Source organism: Oncorhynchus gorbuscha, linkage group LG13, assembly GCF_021184085.1.
Source record: "Oncorhynchus gorbuscha isolate QuinsamMale2020 ecotype Even-year linkage group LG13, OgorEven_v1.0, whole genome shotgun sequence".
In the NCBI taxonomy this organism is placed as follows: domain Eukaryota; kingdom Metazoa; phylum Chordata; class Actinopteri; order Salmoniformes; family Salmonidae; genus Oncorhynchus; species Oncorhynchus gorbuscha.
The window spans coordinates 43,241,063-43,255,643 of NC_060185.1; the positions used below are offsets into that span (position 1 = coordinate 43,241,063).

General features: G+C 42.4%; 1 protein-coding gene across 5 annotated transcripts in view; it reads right to left on the reverse strand.

The window, feature by feature from the left end:
- Positions 1 to 14,581, reverse strand: part of LOC123992957 (limbic system-associated membrane protein-like) — a 1,259,555-nt gene that overhangs the window by 12,908 nt on the left and 1,232,066 nt on the right. For all 5 annotated transcript variants that reach the window (XM_046294626.1, XM_046294627.1, XM_046294625.1 and 2 more), the window contains 3 exons: positions 11,190 to 11,315; positions 2,403 to 2,534; positions 2,103 to 2,223 (listed from right to left, as the gene is read on the reverse strand). In XM_046294626.1, coding sequence (XP_046150582.1) covers positions 2,103 to 2,223; positions 2,403 to 2,534; positions 11,190 to 11,315 — 379 coding nt within the window. The remainder of the gene's footprint in view (positions 1 to 2,102; positions 2,224 to 2,402; positions 2,535 to 11,189; positions 11,316 to 14,581) is intronic.

Sequence of the window (14,581 nt, forward strand, 5' to 3'; positions counted from 1 at the left end):
GGGGTCGAGACTCCAATGCTTCCCACAATTGTGTCAAGCTGGATGGATGTCCTTTGGGTGGTGTACCATTCTTGATACACATGGGAAACTGTTGAGCATGAAAAGCCCAGCAGCATTGCAGTTCTGGACACGAACCGATGAGCCTGGCACCTACTACCACACCCCTTTCAAAGGCACTTAAATCTTTGTCTTCAACATTCACCCACATGCACAATCCATGTATCAATTGTCTCAAGGCTTAAAAATCATCCTTTAACCTGTCTCCCCTTCATCTACACTGATTGAAGTAGATTTAACAAGTGATATCAATAAGGTATCATAGCTTCCACCTGGTCAGTCTATGTCAATGAAAGAGCAGGTGTCCATCGCACTGCACACAATTTAGTCTTCAGTGATGAATGCCAATATACATATACCAGAGATAAGGGACTGTTGATATTGCAACCACACAACTCAAACGACAGTTCACCAGTATGAACTAAAATTCAAGAACTGTTGTCTGCTAAATATGATAACCTGTCTGCATCTACCAATGTTTTAGCTGTCCAGCATCCAGACAACCTGCCCCCAGAGCTTCCTATATAGTCTTTCCGTAAGGTGTTGAGGCCGGGAATTAAGGCGAATGAGAGGCTGAATTAAAGATGTTGCTGAACTGATGCATTTGAAGCACCACTCCCGGCTTCTGCCCAGTTTCCCTGATGTTGCTACGGCAATCAAGCTGTTTTTAACCATCCCTGTAACTGTCGCTTCTGCGGAGAGATGGTTTTCTAAAATAAAAATCATAAAGAACTACCTAAGGCTCTCAGGTCTGATACGCGCTTTTGAACACCTGAGTAAGCGCCACACATTGCACTGGCGCTGTCGTAGCCTTGACCGCGGCCTTTGTTTGTCGATATACTCCTAATACTTTCAAACAGTTTCATTTGTTAGTTTTCAAGACCTGGGCACTTTTTCAGTCACATTCCTGAAGCCCAAGAAAGAAAACACTTAGTCTCCTAGTACATGTGAAAATTAAAAAGGTTTATGAATGAATGACAATTGAGGGTTACAGCCAAAATGATTTATTAAATTTTAAAAAATGGACATTGAGAACAGGCGTAAGAACTACACAGGATTCGTGCCCCCCCCCAGTAAATGTATGTTCTGCATTTGTAAAAAAAAAAAGAATTGGGATGATAATGAAGTTTTCTTTTACCTTTATTTCACTAGGGCAGTCAGTTAAGAACAAATTCTTATTTTCAATGACAGCCTGCCTTGTTTAGGGGCAGAACGACAGATTTTTACCTTGTCAGCTCGTGGATTTGATCTTGCAACCTCTCGGTTACTAGTCCAATGCTCTAACCACTTGGCTAACTGCCACCCCAATAGTTGAGTGTTAAATATTTCCAAAACCGTATCGTAATCAAGGATCAATTTCCAGATAGAGCGTTTCACACTTGACCAAATCACCTCTGACCCGTTGTTATCAGATCATGGTACTGAACAATTGAAATATCTGAACAATCATCAATTCTAGTATCTAGACTACTTTTGCTCCTCAGTTTACATTTTTCTTTATCACAATCATCGACTTGACTTAGAGCTTACAAATACTGTTTAGTGTGTGTTACTTTATTTTCATGAATATTACCATAAATTACTTTTCTGCTTTGCATAGCCACTGAATATGTTACAGTGAAGCAGTTATTACAACAGAGTGCTAAGAGAAAGGAACATCATTGCTTAGTTGGAATATGATATAATAATAATATATGCCATTTATACAAATGTCCACCTACAGTTCTCCTCTATGAAAGTGTCCTCTCTGTCACAGGTGCGAAAATGGTTCCCCAGACAACTTTTACATTTTCACATGATAGGCAGAGGAGTCTGGTGGGAGGACCTATAGAAGTACGGGTTCATTGTAATGGCTGGAATGGAATAGGTGGAACGGAGTCAAACGTGGTTTCCATATGTTTGAGACCATTCCATTTATTCCATTCCAGCCATAACAATGTGCCCATCCTCCTATAGCTCCTCCCACCAGCCTCCTTTGATGATAGAGCAGGTTCTTCCCCCATTATGACGAAAGGATATGTACTAAACAACATCATAATGCTTACCTCTTGTCATCTCTGTACCACTCAAACTCTGGTTTGGGCACTGCGGCCGCGTCACACTGAAGAACCCCCATCCGGCCCACTTGGGTTTCAGAGCTCTTGGCATTCTTGATGGCGGGAGGATCTGAGGATCCAATCACAATAGTTCATCTTGGTTATATTTTTTCCCCTCTCTGCATAAAACCAATCATCCATTAATGAAAGACATATCATGGATCTCAATGTAGTAAAAGCAACTGGGTGTTGTCAAATAAATAACGTAAGGCCAGGAGAAACCGGAGTCATCCCCCAAAATGAACCTACAGTTGACGACAACATTGACGTATTTGACATCCGGTGTGGCCACGTCATTACTGGCTTTGCATTCGTAGCGGCCCGCCTGGTTCCTCATGATCCCCGATATATCCAGGTACTCCTCCCCATCTAGAGAATCGGCTGTGGAGAGACAGAGGGAGACAGAGAGACAGAGAGAGACAGAGAGACAGAGAGAGAGAGTGAATGGAGTACAAAGGGAGAACAGAATAGCTTCCAGGTAAAGCAGAACACTGTTCAATGCAGCTCTGATACTTCCAATGAACCTGAGTAATGTCGGACCAAATGTTTGTATCAAATGGATCATCAAATAGACAAACCTGAGACAGCAGTTCCCTTAATTATTCACGTATGTCTCCCGAGTTTCCCCTCATTTAGCCTATCTACTCAGAATATGGACAGATCTAGGTGTGATCAGGATGAGGAGAATGCCAAGCTTGTGGATAAGAAGCTGACTCCGCAGTGCTGTCTTGGGGTGATTAGATACCGGTCCAATTGCTACATACAGTGCCATGGGATAGCAGTGACGAAGGTACCACGGGGTAACATTGACTAAAGCTGTTCACAAATGTACTGTATCAACATTTCTCTTGGCATCGCTAAATGGATATTGATTGACAGGAACAATAGCCTGCAGTGAATGCACGAAGACTCCTGGGACATATTTAACCTTATAACCAACATGTTTTTTCCCAACCTCTTCAAATGTGTAGAAGACAGAGACAGTGTCTGAAGAAACCCCCAGCTAAACCTCCAAATGCCACCGAACCCGACTAAATAAAACAATGGGCACGCCTCAACTGAGCTGACACTCAGGGAGCAAGGTCTTCTACCCTGTGAAATTAAGTAACAACTCCGGAACTTGAATATGGAAGGCTGTTCCAAAACAATTGATTTGCTTTGTGAACACTGATATGTTCTGACTTCAAAACTTCAATATATGAAATATTCTCATCCATGTCACCGAGGGAGAGAGGGGAATGCAGAACGTTTACATTCTTCCAGAACACGTTATTGTTAGACATCAGGTATCCTATGGGAAGGAGAAGGGCCACAGTATGTTACAAGTCAACAGGACAGCCGTGAGTTGGGGAGGAGTGAGGAATTTGGGCCGAGGTCAGGTCAGATGAGGTGAGAAAGAACAGGCATCACTAAAGTCCTGTCGAGCAACAGAGATGCATTGGCTGACCAGATGTGAAAGGAGGAGACTCCGCATAGGACAAAGGTTTAAATACAAGTGCTGGTGTAAATATGTCTTGGTCTTTATGCAGCTGTGTGACCCACTGGGTGAATAAACCTGGTTTGAGCTTCACTAATCGTCCGGGAGTTTGAACTCTGTTTATTTAAAACCTAACAACACACACCGACCTTGTCTTAAATAAGAAAACAAAAAGACCACAATTGACATATCACATTTCTCCAATTAGAGACTCAAGTTATTCTCGTAGATTTGTTTGTGGCTAAATCCGAAATGTGGTCTCAGTAAACATACCTAACGACCTCAACTTCAAGTCTCGAACTGCAACGCAGCAGCATTCACAGCTGCATGCCCAATGTATCAAGCTCTTTCTCTGCTACACACATAGAACTAGAATACTCATCATTTACTAGTCATTTAGCAGGATCTCGACGGCTACGCCTCTGTTTGTCGTGTGTAGTTCAATGCTTATGAAAAGAGCAATCAGATCAAAGGGTCCTCCTAGCATGACCACAGCAGCCACGTCAAACACGCTCATCGTGGACAAAGGATGCCATGATTGGAAAAGTAGGATTGAAATCAGTTGCCATGGAAATGTATTGTGGCTGCTTGATCGTTTTATCGTTAAGGCAGTTGGACTTCACCTGAATAGATATTTCTTGAGGGGATAGAGAGAGAGAGAGAGAGAGAGAGAGAGAGAGAGAGAGAGAGAGAGAGAGAGAGAGAGAGAGAGAGAGAGAGAGAGATTGCTTGGCTACAATCTACAGTACTGTAGCTTACTCACAGAATCTATCTAGGTAACACTTTGTTTGAATAGTCCATCTGTAGTTGCTCTACAGACTATCAGTAAAATGTATACTATCGACTAACCCTTACCCAAACTCTAACCTCAACCCTAACCTTAACCCTTATTCTAAACCTAGCCCTGCCTGTAACCCTAGCATGCAGGTTTCCATCTACAGATCTACAGACTATCAAATAAAGCGTGACCAAAATGATTAGAATAATGAAACGTATTTACTACCAGCGAACTGGAAATATTAAGTAAATAAGACAGCAGGGTCCAGAAACAACTGTGTTATGAATATGACCCAATTCTTTTTGTTTAATTCATTACTCTATTGGATAAAAAAAAATGTCGCCCAGGAGGCTTGAGCAGCCTCTTGATAAACATGAATCTCTTTACATACACTTCAAGTATTAACTCTCGGAAGCAAAGTAACGATAAGAAATAGGCTTACCTTCACCAGGAAAGAACCTGTTTCTATATCTATTCTATCTCTGTGTGGATTCAGCAGGCATACGTCACTGCTTTCCATGGGCCCCATGGGGAATGGAAAAGTGATTGATTTGGAGCACATTCAAAATCCCATGATGGCACAGCCATACAACTCTATGCTAATCCAGTGAGTGAGCGAGAAGCCCAATGAGGTGGGAGAGCATGGAGTGCACATTTCTTATTTCACATAATCATCTTAGAATGTCGGAGCAATAAATCAGCTTGAGTGGGAAGGAAAGAGAGGAATCCCAAATCACAGACATCGATAGTTTGTGTGGGTGTGTGTGCTTTTGTTCGTGGCTGTGTGTGAACTGTAGAAAAACGGAAGACAGGTGTGCGTGTGCGAGAGAGTGTGCGTCTATGCCTGTATCCTGTTCTGACTGGGTATACAAGTTTAAGACATGAATAGGTGTTATCTACCATTCTCCCCCTAAAGTCCTGGGTTCACTCAGTTAAAAACAAAGCCAATGATGTTGCCTTGACGCAGACAGAGCCCTAGGAGAAGTGTCCAAGACCATCCCGTTGAGCGGCTAGCTCTGCCTAGCATTGCTAAACATCCCCCTTCACTTCAGCTTATTGTGAATACAGGCAAAACGTTTAAGGTCCAAGACATTCAGCACCTCACTTCTCGAACTTGCTTTGTGCCCGGATGTACTTTCGATCGGCCGCGTATCTATCTTGCTAAGCCGCAAACGCATGACAAGCTATGACAATTAAATAAACCATTTCCACTTCATGACTCTCCCCCATTTATGATGAACAGTGTTTATTATGAAAACGGAACTTAAAAACTTCTCTACGAAAATGGCACTTAAAATTCAACTTTGATGAAAAGCTCAATTTTGCTTGTGCCATGCTTTGAATTTATCATGTTGCCTGTGCACCAGCAACAATGAAAGACAAGGCATATAATTATCTTCCAACAAATTCTAATACTGAATAAGAGGCGCACGACCTTAGGGCTATCTAGCACCAGGATTGGGGAGCAACATAACAGTGCACTGGTCCGTGAGCCTCACACTCATAAATGTGTGGTGAAAAAGGTTATTTGCATTGAACCGTATTGGGATTGTCTCAACAATTGAATTGCCTTCAATTCTTGGGAAAGCAACGACATTATGGCGAAGGCACAACAGAGAAGGAGAGAGCTTCCAACCACAGAGGGTTACTGAGGGGAAGACAGCTCATAATAATAATTGGAATGGCATTACCCGGAACGGATTCAAACACATCCATGTGTTTGAGACCATTCCGTTTATTCCGTTCAAGCCATTACTATGAGTCATCCTCCCCAATTAAGGTGCCACCAACCTCCTGTGTTCCCCAACCCACTACCACCTCCCAACCACTCCCCCAGACACACACAGAGTCCCCTGCCAGGAGGGAGCTGAGAGCCTGCAGCAGCATATAACTCCTCTCAGAATGAATCAGATGGGACTGGGTAGGTCAACTCTAATCCTGGTCACATTAGCATGGAATCACAGAAATTCCACTCACGTTTGAGCCTCGTACTGCTGCACGGAATGCCCACCTAGCCAAAAGAGTCCTTATACTTCTGATGACATGTTAGTTCAACTGTGTGTGTGTGTGTGTGTGTGTGTGTGTGTGTGTGTGTGTGTGTGTGTGTGTGTGTGTGTGTGTGTGTGTGTGTGTGTGTGTGTGTGTGTGTGTGTGTGTGTGTGTGTGTGTGTGTGTGTGTGTGTGTGTGTGTGTGTGTGTGTGTGTGTGTGTGTGTGCGCGAGCGTCTGTTGGCGAGTGTTTTGGACAGACCTTTCATAAGGGAATTAGAAGGCAGATTTGAGACACTATAGTGAGCAAAGCACAAACCGCCAGTGAGGAGAGACTCAGCATCAGGTAGCAGCGCAACTGCAGTTGGCAACTAAATGCTCATTTGCATGACCATGCATTATTCATGAGCATCATTTACCACTATGCGAAATGTTAGATTTATTTTGTGAATACTAATTTATGCTAAGCAGTTGATTTGAGGAGAACTTGGGGAGAAGGGTCCAAAATGGCTCTGCAACATTTATTTTCTTTTGTCTCCGCTACTTTCCAAGTGTTGTCAAATGGCAAACGCTCGGCTTTATCTTTCCCAAACACATGGAGTCAATCTTTTTGTCGGGCCATTGTCTGATTTCGATGATGAGGGGTCAATACATAATTACCCATTAGCCTGTTCTTTAAGACTCTTAGTGGGAAGATAATGAACAAGTGACAGAGCTGAAGCACCACCCCATCTCGAATCATTATGTTGGTCACATCAGCAGTTAGAGGGCCAACCTCAATGAAAACAACCACATGCTTACATACATGGAGGTCTTTAGGGAAACACTTTCACTTCAGTGAAAGACCACTCTTAGATAAAAACCCAAAAGCTCAAAACCATTTTACAGATATCATTCCCATTAGTGCAGGCTTGCCGTATCACGCTGACCAGCGCATCAGATAAACAAATCTATTTTATTGAATCGTAGACTACACATTATTCCAGCATGGCTTCTAATTTCCTGAGTCTTTATGGATTGGTCAAATAGGGTGGCCTTGGGACAAGCTCTTTGTGTTGACCAAGGACACTCAGGTCACATCACCCTTAGCACATCCCATGATGCACCACATTGTGGTCACAAAGGCCTGGAGGGGGAGCTGAGAGTGATGATGGGAGAGAGTCACACAACAACAAGTGTGCCTCTTTTTACTCAGTGTGGCTGGGTGGTGCTAATGGTGTGTGTGTGTGTGTGTGTGTGTGTGTATGGACGGGATAAACCTTCAGTGACAGTGGACAGGTCCGGGATCAGCTGCAGTGCCAGATGAGGCGCTCTCTCTCTGTCTCTGATCCCTGGGGAGAGCACTTAATCCCCTCCCACGAGCAGCCCTCTACATGTGTCACACCCGCTGCCAGGGCTGAACCTGAGCCACCCTGACAAGGGCCTGTCACATCTCACAGTTCACAGCCTTCTCAGGGACAGCCTGGAGAATGTCAGCAAGGCACTGCCTGTTTCCTGCACTGAGCACAGAGGAGCAGTGAGCCTTCCATGAACATGCAAGTCAGGGACCTTGGGATTGTGTGGCTAGTTCTGGGAAGTTCTCTACTTCAATCTCAGGGCTGACAGAGGTGGGGACTGGAGTGTGTAGCACGCTGAGCTGTGCTGGACAGGGATGAGTGGTGTATTGTTGAGACCTAGTCACTCATAGTACAGAGAATGGCTGGGACAGACTTTGACCAGAAATAGATCAGGGCATCTCTAACACTCGGCCCATTGTTTCCCTCAAGGCCGCCACACCGGCCCGAGTCTCACATGATTATCCAAATAATTATAATCTTGTTAAAATACAGCAACTATTATTACATCCCACTATGTTAAAGATGGACCAGCCCATCTGATATTTGCCCTATGGCTAGTCCACCCTGGAGCATGGCTGGTTTCAGAGTAGTATGAGGAGAACACCCTTATTTAACAGTGAGGATGTTGTTTTAGAATACATTTGAATCTAGTCTGATTTTAACATCCCCGTCTGAGCATAATGGTTAATTGGTTTGACTAGATGTCTCCTAATGTGCAGTACATTTGACATTTTAGTCATTTAGCAGACACTCTTATCAAGAGTGACATACAATTAGTGCATTCATCTTAAGATAGCTAGGTGAGACAACAACACATCCCAATCGTAACAAGTACATTTTTTTCTCAACAACGTACACCACAAGATGTAAAGTGATTTGCAAGAATAATTAATGTGCAAGAATAAGTCTGGATGTTGGGAGGGGCGAGCCATCTTCCCGGCTTGTCCAGGTGTGTGAGTTCTCATGTCACGCCTTGGTCTTAGTATTTTGTGTTTTCTTTAATTATTTGTTCAGGCCAGGGTGTGACATGGGTTTATTGTGTTGTCGTATTGGGGTTTTTGTAGGCATTGGGATTGTGGTTGATTAGGGGTGTGTCTAGTTTAGGCTGGGCTGCCTGAGGCGGTTCTAAATCAGAGTCAGGTGATTCTTGTTGTCTCTGATGGGGAACCGTATTTAGGTAGCCTGGGTTTCACTGTGTATTTCGTGGGTGATTGTTCCTGTCTCTGTGTAGTGTTCACCAGATAGGCTGTAATAGGTTTCACGTTCCGTTTGTTGTTTTTGTATTTATTAGTTATTTCATGTATCGTTCTGTTTTTTCTTCATTAAAGACATGAGTAACCACCACGCTGCATTTCGGTCCGACTCTTTCAACAAACGAAGAACGCCGTTACATCTCATCAGTAGAGCGGAGGTTGATCCTGGCTATACCCCTGCAGCATTAAATGAGTGCCAAAAGGCATTATATCAGGGGCGGGAACAACAAATGCATAATTTAACATGAATTAACTGCGCTCAGCTCTTGAATTATCCAATGATGTGAGTGAGCACACATTTAATGAGATCTCTTATTCGCATACTTAAACATACCCCTCAAAAACATAGCATTTTCCCTCAAAAAGCCATGTACCACTGATGTCTGTGAGTGGCTTCCCATAGCCCAAAGCGTGTAATATGAAGAGCACCAAAGGGCATGTATATTTCATACTTGTCTGACTTCCATTTTGGTGGTCCGGGAAGCGTGCACTGAAAGATTCCTTGCTTTACCAAGAGTTCCACTTTCTTCGCAGCATTTTCAGTGTGGTGCCCTCCGCCCCCGCCTGTGACCTTTACAGATACACTTCAGAAATAAACATTGGGTGGGGTGGAGACACACTGAGGCAGAGCACAGGCCCAGAGAGAACGGACGCTGTATGCCTTGCTCTATTGATCACATCCCCACACACAGTAAGCCCGGCAATGTTCTGCTTCCCAGTCAATATCAGGGACAACAACATCCCACGTCCTCAATGAATACAACTATTGGCATAAAATGCAATAGCTGACACTTTCTTCCTTCCAATCCCAATGTGTGTACAATGTGGAAATCTCTCAAATATCTGAATAAATAGCACATACTTTTGCTAAGCCTGCATTTTCCCTGTATCTGCATCTTTTCAGGAAGGAAAATAGGGGCTAGAATTTGGGAGGGAGACAACAGACTAATGTCATGGTTTCTCTCTGTAACTCTGGGAAGCGAATAGTGGCGATCCCAGACCATGCAGGGAGAGCTGAAATAGAAAAGGACAGTTCTTTCATCCAATACATCATTTTCAAGTCATGTTACGTTTCAATCGTGCCCTCTGTTATACTCTGCTAGAATAATGAAGAGGCACTCCTCTGTCAATCTGACAAGTCTGAAAGAATAATATCAATCTTGACTCTGATGGAAAAGTGGGGACTGTGTGTTCTTCTACTTTTCCATTGCGTCGCAATTTTCTATTAGCCGCCAACGATAAAAATAATGATCTGCTTGTAACCACTATCAAAATCATAGACAGAGCCGTCAAACGAGATCAAAATGATAGCTTTAACCAGGTTTTGAAGCTATAAAGTGTTTGCTTGCAAAATGCCTTGTTGACAAAACAATGGAAAAAGACAAGCTTATATTTTGGGGTTCTAAAAGGGTCCAACGGTTAAACTCAGCTCATTAGGCATTTATAAGTTATCTTCTTAAATAATCAATGTCTCTACATCGCTACACTAAAAGTTGAACAAAAATGTATGCACTACAAAGGTTTGAGCTGCAGTTTGATAGCAAAGCATGAACATTTCAAAATGGAGTATTGGAAAATAAAATTCCTGGGATAATTGGCTGTAATGGTTCGATTTAGAGCAACCACAACAACATATTGGCTTCATTACTGCAATCCGTTCGAGGGCTTTCACTCGAAAGAAATTGCATTGTCAAATCATCCAGTTCTGTGTTTGAATGAAAGGGGAGTGTGAGAAGCTGCAGGTGTGTCTCGGTAATGTATAGGTGCTCTTCAGGCATGCACAACTCAATGAGATGATCACTACCTTTTGGGAACGAGGCAAACCAACCGTGTTGACCACATCCACATCCAACAACATTAAGCAACCGGACATCATTACTCTCCCTCTCTTCAAGTCTACTATCTTTCTCTTTCTTCCTTTCCCTCTCTCTCGATCTCTCTCAGAAATAATAAGCATCCTGTATACCTGAAGTAAACGTAACCTAAAGAATTGACTGGAGGATTGCACATAGAATAATCTGAAAACATGGACAAACAAGGACGAATACCCCGTTTCATTTTAAACACAGGAACCCTCGCCCAACTGCCAACACCATCCCTCCCCTTCAAGTCTGAGAACACAGATATACGGTGATAAGCAACAATGACAAAATGCTGGCCTTTGATAAGAGTCAGATGCTGCTGGGTGCTTATTGGCTCTTACCTGATGGATTGAGCAGTCGCCAGGTGATTGATGGATCTGGCCTCCCATTGGCTAGACAACTCAATGTCACATTGCTGCCTTCGTTCACAGTGATGTCTTCCGAAACTTTGTAAATGTTTGCCGGAACTGCAAGAGAAAGTGCCATTGGTCATTGTTTATTAATGTAGTAGTAAAAACATGGAGAGTAGCATTTCATCTAAAGCAGATATAGTGGCTGTAAAAACAGACATACATTTTTCTAATATCAGTAGAAGCATTTTCATTGGTAGGGCTCGAGTCTTCTTAAGAACCGTGTAATGGATTTTCGAAGGCAAGAATAGGAACCACCGTGTAGTATTACATTGAATGAAGTATATGGTTTATGAAATATTCAAATACTACTAAATTGTGTCTACATGTCAATTGCTCATGTCTACATTTATCAACAACATTACGCAAACGGCTCTGGCATGAACATAATTCTTTACAATACGTTTGTCGCTGTGAAATAGGCTATATGTCCATTTTTTAAGTATAGTTGAATGCAAAAGTTTGAATTCAAAAGTATTGCAATGTTAATTCAACAAGACAATGGAAGTTGAGAGGCAACTTCAAATGGAAAAGAGTTTCTGTACCTCAACCCAATCCATTACCCACCAAAAGATTCAATTAACTGAAACGCTAGGTGCATGACTTTGACTGATGTTCAAAGAAAGCCGAACGTTTGTCATCTGAATGTAATGTTTAATCGGCCTTCTACCTCTCAATTCTGATTTACTCTGCACCTAAACAAATAAAACAGGGAACGTATTACTCAGATAAAACTGCTCTGACAAATTAAGAAAGCGAGGTGCACTCCATTTTCTCATTGGTCAGCAATTCAACTGTAATCAATCTGAGTGCACAGAGAGGGCATACAGACATCATTGTGAATTTCAAAACTGTGGGTGGATGGAGGCGAGGTGTTGTATACGCATATCTTTGCTAGAAACTATTGATCAATGACTTGTAAATGATGAATGGGGCAAAATACATAGAGAGTCATACAGAAACATTTCGTTGTAGAAGTTGAACAAGTAGCTCAACGCGTACAAATGCACATATACTGCATATGTCCATATACCACTCTCAGGTATAATAAATATGGTCTATCGCATTCCCGTGTCACCTAAAATAAGACGTGTTGTCGTCAAGGTGAGTCAAACTTGTAGTTGCCATGCAGTTTGATACTTGACAACAAATGTTCTATTTGTTGTCAAATATGACAGAGGAATAATCAATACATCAGTGTGCCTCTGAATTTCCCCCCCAAAGGTCTGTTTTTATACTGATACTGACCATGCAACGTCCCTGAGCTGATGCTTTATACTCTTCTCTAGATTCCCTCTCTTTGGCCAGTACAGCCTGTCCCTTTAATGACATCTGACAACATAGCTATTTTATTGCCAAACAACATTAAATGAAGCCATACAGAGTTATTGCATGAGTCAAATGACCACAGAAAGTGAAGATGTGTTTTTCAATAAGGGAAGGATTGAAGTGACAGGGAATCCAATAGCTTTTTCTCAAAGAAGCGGAATGGAAATATCAATGCTCTGATTGGCTGAATGAGGACCCGAGCATTAATCCAAACCAGGCCAGTCGCATAGATAAAAATTAGTTTGAGAGAAAACAACAGCTCCCAGACAGATAACCCTGTCACGTTCTAAACAGAAATAGTGGAGGCGGTTCATGAGTCAAATGAATAAAGAGTCTAAACTCTAAACCATTTCAACATAGTGGCTATAGCTCCCAGCAAGGATTGCAATCTTAGTCATGGGTCAGCCTTCAAGGAACAATATTTGAAAGGGCAGTTCTTTGAAAAACTCTTTCCTGGCTGCCCAGGATTCTAAAGCGACGTACAAGGGATTGTGTGAGGTCGATCTGACACACGAAGCCTAGAGAAATCATTTGCTGTTCCTGGTTAAATGGGATCAAATCGTAGCTTTAGCTTCTGCCAAAACATGTATTTTGCCTTTCAAGAAACACATCAATGATTTAATCTACAGGCTGAGAAAAGTAGTATCACTTTTTAACATTTCTTTCCCACATTTTTTGATTTGAGCATTTTCAAATTTCTTTAACATTATTGTAAATATTTTTTCTTTCCAACCTCGTCAACATAGTCACATTTTGAGTCAGCTTATTATATCCCAAAGACCAAGTGATCCTAGAAAAAAAGTGAAAAACAAATACAAACGTATCACGCAAATACATTGACCTATGCTTCAACTTTGACAATGCAACTTCAAAGCCTTGGAAGCATGAGAAACTACAACGTAATTAGAAGAAGCCTGTTGTATCACAAATCAATGTGATAATATAACCTGACAGTCAAGCTTCAGGCTTTTCCTGGATTCCTGACAAGCCAAACCACCCAGGGAGGTAGCGATGATCAAAGTCCCAGAATGGTTAACCTCAGAGAAGTGTAAAGAAACCCAGCCGTACCGGCAGTGTCACAGATGTCCTGATCAATGTGTTTACTTTCAAGCCACAGCCTTTTAATCTAGCTATGACTCATCTTTAGCTGAAAATGGTGAACAGAGAGAGAGAGACACACACACAGAAAATAGAACAGAATTAGCTTGGTAGCCGATTAAGATTCTCACTATCGCACTGCCTGGCACATGCATGCACGCACGTACAACCATTTCAAGGTACTATGCATGAAATGAGCCTTCCAGTTGAAAGAGAGAGGAGGACAACAACAGGTATTCCCAGCCACCCACACCTGCATTGTGTAATGTCTCAAACTACATTGAACAAAAATATAAACGCAACATGTAAAGTGTCGGTCCCATGTTTCACGGGCTGAATTAAAAGATTCAAGAAATGTTCCATACACACAAAAAGCTTATTTCTCAAAAACTTTGGGAACAAATTGGTTTACATCTCGGTGAGTAAGCATTTCTCCTTTGCCAAGATAATCCAGGTGTGGCATATCAAGAAGCTGATTAAACAGCATGATCATTACACCGGTGCACCTTGTGCTGGGAACAATAAAAGGCAACTCTAAAGTGTGCAGTTTTGCCACACAACCACAGATGTCTCAAGTTGAGGGAGCATGCAATTGTCATACTGACTGCTGCAGGAATGTCCACCAGAGCTGTTGCCAGAAAATGTAATGTTCATTTCTCTACCATAAGCCGCCTCCAACGTCATTTTAGAGAATTTGGCAGTAGGTGCAGCCGGCCAAGTGCATGGCATTGTGTGGGTGAGCGGTTTACTGATGGCAAAGTTGTGAACAGAGTGCCCCATGGTGGCGGTGGGGTTATGGTATGGGCAGGCATAAGCTATGGACAACAAACACAATTGGCCCATTATGAGATCTATTTATTTTAACAGATGCATATCTGTATTCCCAGTCATGGGAA